General features: G+C 31.2%; 2 protein-coding genes across 2 annotated transcripts; both read right to left on the minus strand.

The window, feature by feature from the left end:
• Positions 1-7,118: 7,118 nt before the first annotated feature.
• On the minus strand, positions 7,119-8,453 carry LOC116021649 (putative disease resistance protein RGA1). Its single transcript, XM_031262110.1, has one exon. The coding sequence runs from the start codon at positions 8,423-8,425 to the stop codon at positions 7,772-7,774; it is 654 nt and encodes a 217-aa protein (XP_031117970.1). The 5' UTR covers positions 8,426-8,453; the 3' UTR covers positions 7,119-7,771.
• LOC116021641 (disease resistance protein RPM1-like) lies at positions 8,394-15,954 on the minus strand. Its single transcript, XM_031262098.1, has 4 exons — positions 15,488-15,954; positions 14,505-14,549; positions 14,256-14,324; positions 8,394-10,236 (listed from the first exon to the last, which is right to left on the minus strand). Exon 4 carries the CDS (start codon positions 10,118-10,120, stop codon positions 8,495-8,497), a length of 1,626 nt encoding a protein of 541 aa, XP_031117958.1. The 5' UTR covers positions 10,121-10,236; positions 14,256-14,324; positions 14,505-14,549; positions 15,488-15,954; the 3' UTR covers positions 8,394-8,494.
• Positions 15,955-16,691: the final 737 nt, after the last annotated feature.

Consider the following 16,691-nt stretch of genomic DNA (forward strand, 5'->3'; position numbering starts at 1 on the left):
TTAATTTCAGTTCACGACTTTCAAAAGTGTTAATTGCATACTTTGACTATTCAATTTTTGTCAATTTTGGACACTCCGGCCAAATTGCCGACCAAATCTCATCGGAATTTCCTAAACCTCAAAATAATGAGGACATTTGGGTCATTTCACACCCTATATCTTCTTCTCCGGCGAGTTACCATTTTTTCCGACGACCGCTTCGTCCACAACTTTATATGAAGTTTCTTGTCGTGTCAAAATTCTGGAGATAAGGAATTGTTTTTTATTCACGAAACTGTTCAATTCATGACTATGCTTATAAATTCATCGCCTCCATTAACAAACCCATCTTCGGATCTCGCAAGAAAACCCTGCGAATTCTTGCCCGAAAGGCCCAAGCTTTATAACTCATTCCTGCATAAGAAGAAGTTTTGTAGAGTATTAGCCATTGCCCATACTCGTACTAGTAATTCTTATTGGAAACAGAGCGAATTAGCCGTGAAAGATGGTATTTTTGTTTTGCCTAACTGGAATGTTGCCAGTAATGATAGAACAGCCAGAGAACTTAAGCTACATGATGCAATTCTGTATTTAGAGTATATGGTAGAAAAAGGCTATAAGCCTGATTTAACCCAAGCTACAAATCTGGTTTATGCCCTTTGCCAACACGAAGAGGCTATGGTGCTCTTGGAGGTCATAGCGGCCAAGGGTGGGAAACCTAATTTGGTTTGTTACAATGTCGTGTTGATTGGGCTGTGCAAGGAAAGAAGAGTAGACGAAGCTGTTCAGTTGTTTAGGAAATTGCCATCGATTCGGAGGGGAGTCAAAGACGAAGCGGTCGTCGGAAAAAATGGGGTAGCTCGCCGGAGAAGAAGATATATGGTGTGAAATGATCAAAATGCCCTCATTATTTTAGGGTTTAGGAAATTCCGGTGAGATTTGACCGGCAATTTGGCCGGAGTGTCCAAAATTGACAGAAATTGAATAGTCAGGGTATGCAATTAACACTTTTGAAAGTCGTGGACTGAAATTAAGAGGACCCCAATAGTCAGTAGACTAAAATGACAATTTTCTATACATTTTACTTGCACGTGTGCACCTATTTTCACTTACAGGACTTACAGGTGCAAGTAATTTACCTTGTTAACATTTATGCACCTGGGTGCACCTAGTTATAACATTGCGTACACCTAGTTATAACATTGCATGCACCTAGTTATAACGTTATGTGTAGCTACCTTCCAGACACGTGGCGCGCTGTGATTCGTCCGCAGTTCTCTCCTGGGCGGTCAGTACGCACCTGAACGCAATCATATATATATATATATATATATATATATATATATATATATATATATATGCAAGGCTTATTGGTGAAATAAAAATCAACAATATTTTGATAATTTATTATTAAATTTTTGTGTCTTGTGATAATTTATCTAACTATAGATAATAACTAGTGGTTTACCTTATAATGCACAAAAAAATTATATTATCATAAATTTGAATAAGTTTATAAATAATAAAAAGATGTTTAAAGAACAATAATGAAGAAGTAAAATCATATATTACAAATTTAAAAAACTTAAAATACAATTTTCATATAATTTAAGAACATTAAATATGGCACTTCTTAGCATAGAAAAATAGCATTTATCATTTCTTAATTATACTATCACCTTTTGTTTTGTTCCACAATTATTTGTGAAGTGATTTTTTTTTTTCATTCCTCAATCGTCTAAAACAGTGATTTTTTGCATCAATATCTGAAAGTAATTGAATAGTGTAATTGCAATTATCTTTTTAAAAATTTTTCATTTCATTTTCTGCTTTAACTCTATGAAAATGAAGTATGAACACGGCTTCCACATACACCACCAAATTTCTATCTATGATTTATATCCAATTTGGAATTGGTCAAACATAGATGTCACACATTAATAATTTATCAAACTTGTCGTAACTTAGAACCATCACAATTATATTGTCAGTTCTATATGAACATAACATTAATGTCTTTATGTGTACGTGTGTTTTCTTTGATTTCATTAATAATTTATCAAACTTGTCGTAACTTAGAACCATCACAATTATATTGTCAATTCTCTATGAACATAACATTAATGTCTTTATGTGTGTGTTTTCTTTGATTTCAGACACAAATATTATTTCATTGAAAACTTATGCTTCAACTTTCACAAAAATAATAATAATCTATACTATTGATAAAAGTAAAATCCTCATCTTCAACTTTCACGCCAAACTAATATTATTAATTAATTGGTAAAAAAATTAATAAAGTTTATTTGGTAACAAAATTTTACATACCAAATTCTGAGAATAATTAAACCATTATAATTGTGAGATTAATGGAAACAAATTATGGGTAATATATGAAAAAAAATCCTTGAAAATTCTGCGTCATTTTATAAGGAAATAATAATTTATTAATTATTATTTACACTAATAATAATAATTCAAATCTAGATCTCAGGTGCGGTTAGATCTGAGTCGTTGATCAAATCTAGATCAATGACGCAAATCAATGAATTAAAAAAAAACAAAAAAAAAAACAAACAAACAAACGTGCGTCGTCTAGAAAGAAGAAGCATAAGCTAAAAATGACGCACCTTAAGTGATATAAACATACACCTTAAGTGTTAAAACAATACACCTTAAGTCTAAACATTGCGCACCTTCAGTTTATAACAATGGCGGCGCACCTTAAGTGATACAAATACGCACCTAAGATTTGCTAGGATAAAGTATGGTGAGGATAAAATTGTGATACTAGTTGTCCATGGAAAAAAGTTTTCCATAGAAAACAAAATACTTAAGATTTGCTAGGAAAACATTTTCCTCATTGTTAAGGAAAACTTTTTCTCATGGAAATTGTTTTCTATCCAACCAAACAACATAAAACACCATTTTCCCCACTTTAAAGAAAACATTTTCCATGAAAAATGTTTTCCATCCAACCAAACACCCCCTAAATAGTTTGATTCAATTTAGCTGTTTAGTAAATAGTTTAATTTTTTTAGTACTACTTACTCTATTAAAATGTAATATATGTTCTATACTTTATCTATCTATTAGAGCCCAAAGAGTCAATATTCCACCATCAGAGTTCGATCATGTGACATTTCCTCAAGAAGAGCCACAAAAATGTCATCTGAGCATAAAATGCTTGCCAGACACTATTAAACTTAGTTCATAATTTAATTGAATATTCAATTACTTATTCTTTCTTGTTATCCTAACTACTTAGGTAGTGATTCATAGTTTTACCTATAAAATATGATTAGTCATGAATTCTTTCTCGTTATCATAATATTCATTACATTGTGCTCAGCACTTCTATGACTTTCCTTCTTGGACTACAACAGATTGAGAAAATATATTGAACATATATTACATTGTAATAGAGTTGATAGTAGTAAAAAAAAAAATCTAAAATATGATAAGTCAAAATATAATAAGATTTATATGGTTATATATATATATATGCAAGGCTTATTGGTGAAATAAAACTCGATCAACTATATTTTGATAATTTATTATTAAATTTTTGTGTCTTGTGATAATTTATCTAACTATAGATAATAACTTTATTATCATAATTTTGAATAATAAGTTTATAAATAATAAAAAGATGTTTAAAGAACAATAATGAAGAAGTAAAATCATATGTTACAAATTTAAAAAACTTACTTAAATACACTTTTCATATAAGTTAAGAAAAAATGGCACTTCTTAATAGAGAAAAATAACATGTATCATTTCTTAATTATTCTATCACCTTTTTTTGTTCCACAATTATTTTTGAAGTGTTTTTTTTTTCTTTCATTCAGCAATCGTCTATGACAGTGATTTTTTGCATCAATGTTTTAAAGTAATTGAATAGTGTAATTGAAAATTTCTTTTTAAAAAATTGAATGTCATTTTCTGCATTATTAACTCTATGAAAATGAAGTTTCAGCACAGCTTCCACAGACACCACCATTTTTCTATCTATGATTTATATCCAAGTTGGAATTGGTCAAACATAGCTGGCACTCATTACTAATTTGTCTACTTGAGAAATTTTTATAAGTGTAAATAGAAAAGAGAAAATAAGAGAAGAAAAAAAAAACAAATCATATTTTAAAAATAAAAACAAAAAACAAAAAAAAAAATTGTCAACCCGCGACTGACGCGTCCGCTAGGTGCATTAGTTGCGCCTGACACGGGTGGCGTGACATTGGCTTTGGAATCCAAAGTACACGTTACTATTCCAAAAAATTGGTTCTTACAGTCTGATCCCATTTCTTTCACTCTCCATTTCTCTCCCTTCCACCTCAATAGGCACTATTCCTAAACTCATGTAATATCTTGTATGTAGATGCTAACTTTGTACCATCACAATTGACAATTCTATATGAACATGACTTTACTGTCTTCATTTGTGTGTTTTCTTTGATTTCCGACACTATTATTTCATTGAAAACTTGATGCTTCGACTTTCTCTCTCACGCACACACAAACTAAGAGTGCTTTTGGAAACCTAAAAATGACATCAGAAAAATATTTTTTGAAAAATGAGTAATTTTTCAAAAAATATTTTTCATTTCTAGTGTTTGGTTGTATTTCAGAAAACTATGTTGATGTGTTTGGTTTATTTTTCAAAAAATGAGCAAAAGTGTAAAATTAGCCAAAAATAAGCAAAAACAATGTTACTTTCCCCCAACACTGGTTAGCATTTCTCCATGTCTAAAGAAAAAGGAAGAAACTTAACATTAAAAATCCTAACCGGAATCGATTCCCATTTTCCAAATCAGGCAGAAGACGATATGATTATGGCTTCATTGTTACCTGATTCCAATTCCTCCATAATAATTCACATAGTTTGTCCCACAATCTTCTTCTTCATCTTCTTCAATTCAAAAAAAGCACAATCTTTTCCTTCGTAGCACCTCAACGAAACTTCTACAGTGCCCCCATCAATCTACCAGCTCCTCTCCGCCCACGCCCGGGCCCTCCCCATGGGGCTATTTCCGAAGGGCATTCTCGATGTTTACCTCGACAACGTCTCTGTCCGCTTCGAGCTCCTCGACAACGTCTAGCTGTATTGCTTTTTCTAGTTCTTATTTTTAGTTCATTTATGGATTTCTTGGGTTTGTCTCTTGCCTTATTTCGATGTATGTATATGTGTATGCAGTTAACATATTATATGTCTACAATTTATTTAAAATTGCATAATTTGTTACCTGTTTTGCTGCATAAGTATGGGAAACCGTGTAGCTCATACTTACTACAGTTTATAGGCTCCTTACAAAATTGAAATATTCATGTCACTTATCACTTGGATTAGACTATAAGAAAAATATGCAGCAAAATAGAAGCAATCATCACTCGAGAATATAGCGAAACACCTAAACCATAACGTCTTATTACTTAGCCTTCTTCTTTTTCTTTTTCGTGTGTTTAGCACATGATTTCTAATGATTATTCTCTTTTTGTACATTGATGGAATGGTAAGAGATTTTGCCAAGGCACCAACAGACCAACAGTTCAAATGTTATAAAGATAAATTTAGTGTATTTGGAATAGCAGTTAAAATAATAACAATGAAATTATAACCTATGTAGTGGAACCCTTTAAATCATTTTAACCACAATTTATCTAAATGGACAATGCCAAATACATCCCTTACAGTGAAAATGATTAGAATGACTGAAATTAAAACAATTAAACTACTCCAGTACTCCAATTTCATCACCTTCGCTAAATTCTTATCCTTCCAATTGAAATTTCTTTTATGTAAAGAAAGAATCACTTTTCCAAACACAACATAAGTAAATCAAGTCCTCAAACTATGAGACAAAAGGAGATCAAGAATGAAACATTATATAAAACAATTGCCATCTAAACAGCAAAGTCAAATGATCACAGAAAATTGCCATTTCAACTCTGCCAAAACACCAAACATGCAGATTTGCATAGGAGGAACAAGCAAATATGCAAGTCTCTTTCACACATTATTGCATTACCTTTAGAAGCTCAACAATGGATGGAAGAAGCTGACGAGAATCTTGCGGGTTTGCATAAGGGGGACAATCTGCTACATCCTTCAGCAACTCCAACTTTCGCTCTTCTGAAAGCTGAATATATAAAAGTATTACTTGCATCTAATAGTTCCGAAATAATCCAAGATGACGAAAAGAAAAAACAAAAATTGAATTATGAAATGCAGAAAGTTCTACAAGATGTATTCTAGTTGCTGAACAAGGCCTTATGATTTGTGAAAGCCAATTTGTGTTACCGATATGCTTGAACAAAGTAGTTAAACATGCTGCAATAATAGAAAAGCATAATTAAAATACAATTGGGCTACCCAAGAATAGAAAACTACAGTTCCTCATTAATTTTTGGACTATAATGAAATAGCATATATCTTCGTTCTCTGTAACTTTAATCTTTCACCAACGCAAAACACCTACAAAAAATTAACCCAATCCCCTGTATATACAGGATGAAGTCTGTCTTCTAACCAAAAAAAATATAAAAATTCAAACTTCTTCCTTAGCCCTTAGGCACACAAATTAAAGTACATATACTGTAACATTATGTTTAATATGGCCTCTTTATTTAAATTTTGATTAATTATTTGATCCTTATACTTTAAACACTATAATGAAATAAAAGATAAAAAATTAACACACTAAAGTCGGTTAAATATGATAATCTCGTCAGCTTTTTTATTATTTTTAATTTTTAACAAGGTTAAAATAATTGCTTTGATTATATTTAATTATTTTTTTGGGTGACTTATCCACTATGCTAGAAAAGTGATAATGAATCAACTTGGTTACAATGTCGAACTATTTGAAATTTAATTGGTTTATTTATAAGATTAAAATGAATTGGCAAGTACATGATCTGGCCATTGGAGAAGTACTTAGATGAGACCTAACTTGGATGAAAAAAAAAAAAAAAAAAACTAAATACACAAGTGATACTTGATAGTTAAATATAGAATGTGAGATGACTAATTTTCAATTATGATATTATGGGAGAGAGTATGTAGGTATGGAAACATTATCAATAAAATTGGAAGAATAAATATGAATTTTATCTTGACCAATTGCATGATAAAAATATTTATAAATTTTTTATGATAATTACTAAGTGTGATGTATATATCATACAATGAGGCATGAGCTCATACAACTAATGAAATAATGTACAAATACAAAAAGATAAAAATTGATTATTTAAACACAAAAAAGTAAAAAAGAAAAAAAATCAACAAGCCAACAATGACAACCACAAGAGATTGGAAGACTTGAAAAACAACATCAAAGCGTAAAAACAATAAAAGCTAGTAATCTTTCTTTGTGAATAATATTTTTAATTTAATAGATAAGGCTCTTCACTATAATTGTGTCCAATAGTAACTCTTAGTATATGTTCAATCTTCCATCGATCTGATCCTTCAACACTTATTCTTTGAACAAGTTGTTGAGATGGGCAGGATAGATGCAATTGCTTCAAATGCTCAACTTCTCTCAAGCCTTCTGGAAGCATTTCTAGACATTTGCACTCATCCATAGATAGTGACTCAAGACATGTCATAGCTCATTTTCCTATTTCCCACTTGGTAAGCTTCTCGCACACTATCACTAGCTCCTTGAGTTTTGGAAAGCTCCCTTCACTGCACAATAACTGGCCTCCACTATAACTGTCAATGTAGAGATTCAACAGGCTTGGCAATTTCTCCAAACTATTGAAGAAATCTCCATCTACACCACAGTCATCTATATAAATTATGCGAAGTGCTAATAAAATTTACCAATTTCCCAAAACTAGAGAGCTCGAGATACTCGAGCGAAAGGGGCAGTGAGAAATTTATAACTTCTTGTAATTCATCATCACTTCTAAGAGTTAGAGAGTGAAGATTTGTCATTTTTTTGACAGAATCACAAATTGCTCTCCAGCATTCCTCTCCTTCCTTGAAAATAATATTCAACTCAGTGAGTTGTGGGATATTTACTAATTCTCTTGCTTGGATGGTATTAATCAGTATGCCAGATAATGTTTGAAGATGAGAAAATGTGAATACAATATCTGGCACTTGTAATTCATAACTTCCAATGAGATGTCTCAGCTGCTTAAGCTTTGATACGGATTTAGGCAAACTCTCCACTGAAGAACTACTTAAATCCAATGTCTGTAGATTGTGCAATCTTCCCAAAGAATCAGGGAGATGTCTAATCTTCCAATTAACAAACAGATCTAAGTACCTAAGATGAATTAGATCCCCAACCTCATTGGGCAGTTCCTCCATACCATCAGGTAACCGTTCCAACACCAAAACTCTGAGCAACTTCAAGTTTTGGAGCATCTGAGGGAATGAATTCAGAGCAATCCTTTTACAGTCGATGATGAGTGTACGTAGCTTCTTCATATTTTCGTAGCAATTGTGAAGCTGAGCATTTTGCACCTCTTCCACGATGATCAAACTACGCCTTTGCTTTCACTCAAGTTTGGTACTTCCCTCCAATATGATGATTTCAGCAAACATTTCCCTTCTAATCACCTCACACGCCACATCACGGTAAAGGTCGTGCATTATCATTGTTCCTAACTGTTTAGAATTGTTGTACTTATTGGGAACGATCTGAAGCAAGCTTCTATTTTTGAGCTGAAGGAAGTAATCCCTTGCTATGTGCTCTAGTGTTCTGCCACTCTGGGTATCATCATTGATAAACCCCTCTGCAATGCACATGCGGATCAACATTTGGGCATCAATGTCATATGTTTTGGGGAACATTGCACAGTATAAAAAACATGACTTGAGGTGCGTTGGCAGTTCGTAATAACTCAACAACAAGGCTCTGTTGAGAGATGTTAGACTGCCACCTGCTTTGGATTCAAATTCTTGCGAGTCTTTGGATTCAAATTCTTGTGAGTAGTAGTCCAGGCTTTTGAGAGCATCCCTCCATTTTGATGGATCATCACCTTTTGTGGACATCAACCGAGCCATTGCAAGAATTGCAACAGGTAAACCTGAGCATTTCTCAACCAATGCTTTTCCGGCTTCTTCAAGCCCATTAGGCCAGCTGTGGCTACCTAAAGCCAATTCGCAGAAAAGGCTGCATGCCAAATCAAATTCTAATGGCTTCACCTCAACATAATGAGGTGCAGCCCCAAGAAAAGACCCTTTGGCTATATTTTTATCACGGCTAGTGACGATAATTGAAGATGCACGGTCACCTGGAAGTTTTATTTTTGCCAAGAGAGTATGATCCCAAACATCATCAAAAAATACAACATACCTCTTTCCCTCCAAGTAATCAAGAATGTGCTGTTGAAGAGAATTTCTATCTGCTTTCTCGAGTTCAGCAGGAGGCTTGGTTCCAACACTTTTATACACCCCATTGATTGTTGTCATCAGAACATATTCAATATCTGAGGAGTGGTTCACATCAACCCACCAACAATAATCAATGCTCCCATCATTCTTGACTCTTTCATGAACTTGCTTCGCCAAAGTAGTTTTCCCACCACCTCCGGCTCCCCAAATTGTGATCAACTTCACTTGACCACTACGCTTCTCAATCAGTTCTGCTATCCGGTTGACTTCCATGTCGATCCCCACTGCTTCTATCACCTCCATATATCCACTCCCACTGCCCATCAGTACCTCATTTCGTCCGTCATTGTCTGTCTTGAGTTTTATAGCGTACTTTGATTTGTCTGTTTCTAGAGCAAGTAGCTTCTTATCCATGGCTTTTAACTGCTGATGGAAGCGACACTGTATCTTCACCCTCTTGGCAAAGCTCTGCACGTTGGCAAAGAGGGACTTGAATTCACAAAAATTGAACGGAGGAGTATTGAGTTCCAGAAGCTTGGAATCCAACATGAACTCCTCCACCAAGTCCTCAAGTTGAAGAGTGGTATCCCTCAGTTGTGTCGCCCAGCTCTCTGCTACTTTGGTGTCTTGTTTCCCCTTGTCTGAATCCTCAATGTAGCCTTTCATGTTGGCTAGCAGATCAGTGATTTTCTCCACCTCAGCTTTGATTCCCCACTGGAATATTACTTCTTGGAAAGCTTGCTCATTCAGCTTTCCAACTACAAAATCAACAATAGCACCAGCCATAACGTAACTATGGCAAAACACAGATTGTGTCAACTGATAGATCTGAGTAAGTATACCAATTGAGCAAATTAAAGATCGATTTGCTTAATTGTGGGGGGTGATTCAACATGGTTTTGCTGCAAATATATACACCAAATTAATCCCTCAGATAGATTCCATTACCAAATTAATTAATCCCACCACTAAGCCCCCTCAAAATATTTAATCTCCAACTTGCATTGGTCTACAACATAACAACCAATTAATTAATGGGTGATTAACCTAATCAACTTGGTCTTTATTTATACACCTAATCAGCTGTTCCTAGCAATTTAAATAATCAAAGTCAACGGCTATGTTTGATAAACTTAGCTGAAAGCTGAAAAACTATAAGTTAGAAGTTGTAAATTGAAGAGCTATTAAGCTAGCTGATATGTTTAAAAGTGCTTAGTAAAATTAGTTTTTTGATAAGCTAATAAATGTAAAAAGACTAAAAAAAGACATCTTCATAAAATTTAAATGGTTTTAATTCAAATAGGTTTGTTTACATATTAAAATTTAACATTTTGAAAGGAAACTATTAGCATAATCATGATTTAGCATCCCAAATATCCTTGTCTATCTAGATATCCTTTATCCACTAAATAATATCTTCCTAAAAAATATAACAATAATCTTTTATAAGGAATAAAATTATATGATTTTTATTTGAGTTAAAGTAATAGGAATATGATACCTTGTGGAAGAGGATGAATAAAAATATAGGAGAAGAGAAATGGTCAAAAGGTTTTAAGTGGGAGGGGTAAGGGATGTCATTTATTTAAAATAATACAAATAAAGATGAAAAAAAAAGTTAGGAAGCTACTTAGCTTAGCTTATTTTGGGAACATTACCAAACATAGCTTATAGCTTAGCAGCTTAAAATAAGCTATAGCTCCTAAATAAGCTATGACAAACAGAGCATTCAATTACATGTCATATAGGATACTATACTCAAAACATAATTAATAAGTTTTGTTTTTGTGTATAAATAATGACAATCATTAGTTTTTTCAAAATAAAAAATGACAATCATTAGTATTCAAAAAAAAAAAATGACAATCATTATACTACGGATCATGGTCCAACTAACAAAATAACAATTAACATAAGATTCATTATTTGTATATTGAATGTTCATTTTTAGTTCATTGAATGTTAATTTTTTGTACTAAATGTTCATTTTTAAATAGGGTAAATAACTGTTTTGGTCTCTCAATTGGCCCGTCAAGATTCTTTTATTTTGTTTGTGACAAAGTAGTATCAAGGAACTACAAAGAAACTACATTTCTATAAAAAGACCAACTAACAACATCTTCACCAAGTCACTAAGCACAACAAGGCTAAATGATCTAAGGGACAAGCTCAATATTCTCTAGGAGGAGACGTATTAGGACTCTATAATTTAGGCACACTGAATTCATTATTCCTCTCCATGTTATTAGGAATATTATCATTTACTATTATTCTTATAGACTCTTTGTATCCTTATAAATAGATCTCGTCGTTATGTACTTTATGACCAATAATAAGATTGTTCTTATCATGTCATATAGGATACTGTACTCAAAACATAATTAATAATTTTTGCTGATTCAACTGATAATCTGAGTAAGTATACCAATTGAACAAATTAAAGATCGATTTGCTTAATTGGGGGATGATTCAACATGGTTTTTGCTGCAAATATATACACCAAATTAATCCTTTAGATAGATGCCATTACCAAATTAATTAATCCCACCACTAACCCACTCAAAATATTTAATCTCCAACTTGCATTGGTCTACAACGTAACAGCCAATTAATTAATGGGTGATTAACCTAATCAACTTGGTCTTTATTTATACACCTAGCTGTTCCTAGCAATTTAAATAATCAAAGTCAACATCAATCACATGTCATATAGGATACTATACTCAAAACATTATTAATAAGTTCGATTTTTGTGTATAAAATAAATAAGACAATCATTAATTATACTACGGAACATGGTCCAACTAACAAAATAACAATTAACATAAGATTCATTATTAGTATATTGAATGTTCATTTTTAGTTCATTGAATGTTCATTTTTTGTACTAAATGTTCATTTTTAAATAGAACAAATAACTCTTATGGTTCCTCAATTGTTTCTCAATTGTCAATGTAGTCCCTAATTTTTTTCAATTTTCACTAATTTGATCCTCTAATTGTTTAACATTTCATCAATTAAATCCTTCAAGGATCAAATTGATGAAATTTAAATAATGGGGAAGTTACCATTTTGGTCCCTCAAGGGTTTAATTGACAAAATTTTAAACAATTCGATTATCAAATTAGTTAAAATTGAAACATATGGACAACATTGACATTTGAAAAACAATTGAGGACAAAAATGGTGATTTTTCCTTTTTAAATATATACTATTAAAAAATAAACTTTTATCAAATCAAAAATGAACATTTAATATACTAAAAACGAACGTTTGTCAGTGGTTTATATTCCAATGTCGAAAATCATTTTTTAACAAAAGAACACATTTGAAAAACATTTTTAAACAAAAGAGCAAATTTGAAAATCAGTTTAACTAAAGAGCACATTTGAAAATCAATTTTAAACAAAAGAGCACATTTGAAAATCATTTTTTAACTAAAGAGCTCATTTAAAAATCATTTTTAAACAAAAGAGCACACTTGAAAACCAGTTTTAAAAAAAAAAAAAAGAGCAAATTTGAAAATAAATTTTAAACAAAACAGCACATTTGAAAATTAAATCAGTTTTTTTAAAAATGCACATTTGAAAAATCATTTTTTAACTAAAGAAACAAATTTTAAAATCATTTTTTTAACTAAAGAGCACATTTAAAAATCAGTTTTTAAATAAAGAGCACATTCGAAAATTATTTTTTACCTAAAGATCACATTTGAAAATCATTTTTTTAAGTAAACGGCACAAATTTGGAAATCATTTTTAAACAAAAGAGCACACATTTGAAAGTCATTTTTTAACTAAAGAGCACATTTGAAAATCATTTTTTAACAAAAGAGCACATTTGAAAGTCATTTTTTAACTAAAGAGACCATTTGAAAATCATTTTTTAACTAAAGAAAATATTTGAAAATCATTTTTTTACTAAAGAACACAATTGAAAATCAGTTTTAAGTAAATAGCACATTTGAAAATCAGTTTTTAACTAAAGAGCACATTTGAAAATCAATTTTAAATAAAAGAACAAATTTAAAAACCATTTTTAAACAAAAGAGCACATTTAAAAATCATTTTCTAAGTAACAAGCTCATTTGAAAATCATTTTTAAACAAAAGAGCATATTTAAAAATCATTTCTAAGTAAAGAGCTGATTTGAAAATCATTTTTTACGTAAAGAGCACACATTCAAAAATCATTTTTTAACAAAAGAGCGTATTTGAAAATCATTTTTTAACTAAAGAGCACATATAAAATTTATTTTAAACAAAAGAGCACATTTGAAAATTATTTTTAAATAAAAGAGCACAATTGAAAATTATTTTTAAACAAAAGAGCACATTTGAAAATCATTTTTAACTAAAAGAGCACATTTAAAAATCATTTTTTAAGTAAATAGCACACATTTGAAAATCATTTTTTAAGTAAAGAGTACCTTTTAAAATCATTTTTTTAACTAAAGAGCACACATTTGAAAATATTTGAAAATCATTTTTTAAGTAAAGAGCACACTAGAAAATCATTTTTAAAATTAAAAAATAAAATTTATGTTTAAACTAAAGAGCACACTTGAAAATCATTTTTAACTAAATAGCACATTTGAAAATCATTTTTAAACAAAAGAGCATACTTAAAAATCATTTTTAAACAAAAGAGCATACTTAAAAATCATTTTTAAACAAAAGAGCGCACTAGAAAATTATTTTTTTATTTTTTAATAAAATAGCACACTTGAAAATCAGTTTTTAATAAAATAGCACCTTGAAAATCATTTTTAATAAAATATCACACTTGAAAATCATTTTTAAACTAAAGAACACTTAAAAATCATTTTTAAACTAGAGCACAGTTGAAAATTATTTTTAAACTAAAGAGCACACTTGAGATCATATAAATATTAATTGTACTTAAACCAAATAAAAGGAAACCTGGTGCTGTTTTAGTTCTTCGGCAAAAGCATCAATTTCAGGTTTTGACAGAATTCTCTCTAGATAGACCTGAAAAGTGGAAAATGCATATTATGGCTACCAAGATGATTCTTGTGCTCCACTGTCATGCTGAATACATGAATATACCAGTATTATTTAAGCAAATATTTCACTGGGATGAACTGTTTGTGTGTGTAGGAGGTAAAGTAGAATGCAGAATTTTCGAATTCAAAACAAGTAGGAGCATACCTTATGCAAGATTGGATGAATTTTAAACTTTGAACAACACTCATCCTGAGGAATGATAAAGAAAAAATTAGCCAAATTCCAAAATTTACAAAATAAATTCCATATACCAATCCAAAAATGATGTTCTTAGCACTCAATGCAGGGTTTCAAAAAAAAGAATGCATGAAGACTAGAAAAAGGGCTGCTCGCCCTACCGAAGTACCAAAGGCTTTCGAGTGCCACAGTCCTGCATCATGAAGGATCTATGGAAAAAGATAGACACAACCTTTATTCAAGCTACAATATGAAGAAAGTATCAAACAAAACTAAGTTCTAGTTTTAGCACAAGATTTATTTGCCTACCTAACACATATAAGAAGCACAATGCTTTAAGAATACAGAAAATAAATACTTGAAAACACTAAAAATCATTTTTAAAACTAAAAAATTACTTTAAAACGCTGAAAATTATTTTAAAAATAACAAAGGGAAAAGAATCTTTAAAAAAAATCAAATTAAGAATGTACATGTTAAAAAAACAAATAACTCTGAAAACTTTTTTTTTTTTGAAAAGAACTCTGAAAACTATTTTAAAAATTAAAAATTAACACTTCAAAACACTGGAATCATTTTAAAAACTAAAAAGAACACTTACAAACTCGAAAAACATTTTAAAAACAGAGAAAAAAAATACTTAAAAACTCTGAAAATGATTTTCAAAATAATAAAGGGAAAAGAACCCAAAAAAAAAAAGAAGATGGGCAGGGGGCGTTTTAGAAAACAGAAAAGAATTTAGGACCCAGAATAATGAAGAACAGGCAGAGAAATTCAGACAACAGACCCCCTAAAGAATATTGATCACTATTATTTTCAATAATAACAGCCAATGGTAATTTAATTGAGCAATCAAACATAGAATTTAACCCTATATAATAAACACATCTAAAATTTATAGAAGTTCAAATTCATTAATCAAAAAGCATAAGTTACAGAAGGTGATTTACCTGACAGAAGGAAATCTAGGGTTTTAGAGAGACAACCAAATTTCGACTGTCTTGGTGGCAGTTGTAAAATTTAAAACCCAAATAACACGTACGCATCTGACGGGTCGGCGAAGGCGGGGAGATCGCCGCAGTCTTGGGTCGGCGAGATCGCCGCAGTTTTGGGTCGGCGAAGGCGGGGAGATCGCTGCAGTCTTTCGTAGTTGCGGCGGCGGAGGAAGAGTGGTGGTGGAAGATGAGGTTGTGCACCCCCGGCGTCGATCTTGCCGCGCTTCAGCCGGGGATTAAGATCAAGCATGAGCTTCTTCTCGGAAATCCCTTGTCGCAGCATGAACAGAGCCGCCCTCACAACGTTCGAAAACCTCTTCGCTATAACGGGCAAATTGTTTTCTTGAGATTTTGAATACTTATTTATGTTGACCTGCGATTGCACTGAAGGGGATGAAGAAAAGGTGATTGGCTGAGATGAGTCAACAAGTGTACGTTAGCACGCTCCACCGACTTAAAGGTATTTGGGTTTTAAATTTTAAATATTTGTGTTATATACTGACTTTAGTTTATAATTTATTTTCAAACATCCCATCAATATTTCATCAATTATTATTTTTTCACGAAAAAAACAAAAAGAAAAAAATTGGATGAAAGAATAAATCATAAATGTGATAAGTAATTTTATTTAATTTAAAAACAATGTGTAACTATCATATCATAATTTAGTGAAATTATTATAATTGAATCATTAATGCTTTTTTATTATTATTGATTAATTTAACATGAATATAATTAATTTTTATTAAACATCTTTTACCGTAGATACCTACTATTGATACTGACAACAAAAATTTATAATTTATCATGTTTAAATAAAAATACAATGGTCATGTTTGGTAAATGGTTGTTGGCTATTTGGGTTAGAAGATATGATTTGTTGATAATATTAGCTGATTGTAGAAAGTTGTTTGATAAAGGCTGTTTGGTATAATTTCTTTTCTCAAAAAGCTAATTGAAAATGCTACTTTAAGTAGCCTTTTGAATTTTAGCATTTTAAAATTACAAAAAGCTTATTAACCAAACAACTAATAATAGTCAAATAAGCCAAAATTGACTGATAAGCTGATTATTTACCAAACAGAGCCAATAATATTTTAAATTTCTCCCCTTTTTTTTTGCCACTTTGACTCATAGTCATTAATTTGAGACTGGTGAA

The sequence above is a fragment of the Ipomoea triloba genome, chromosome 1 (genome assembly GCF_003576645.1).
Source record: "Ipomoea triloba cultivar NCNSP0323 chromosome 1, ASM357664v1".
NCBI classification, from domain to species: domain Eukaryota; kingdom Viridiplantae; phylum Streptophyta; class Magnoliopsida; order Solanales; family Convolvulaceae; genus Ipomoea; species Ipomoea triloba.

Coding starts and splice junctions, on each gene's coding strand:
- LOC116021649 (XM_031262110.1), bottom strand. CDS start 8,425: ATGAAGAAGCTACGTACACTCATCATCGACTGTAAAAGGATTGCTCTG.
- LOC116021641 (XM_031262098.1), bottom strand. CDS start 10,120: ATGGCTGGTGCTATTGTTGATTTTGTAGTTGGAAAGCTGAATGAGCAA.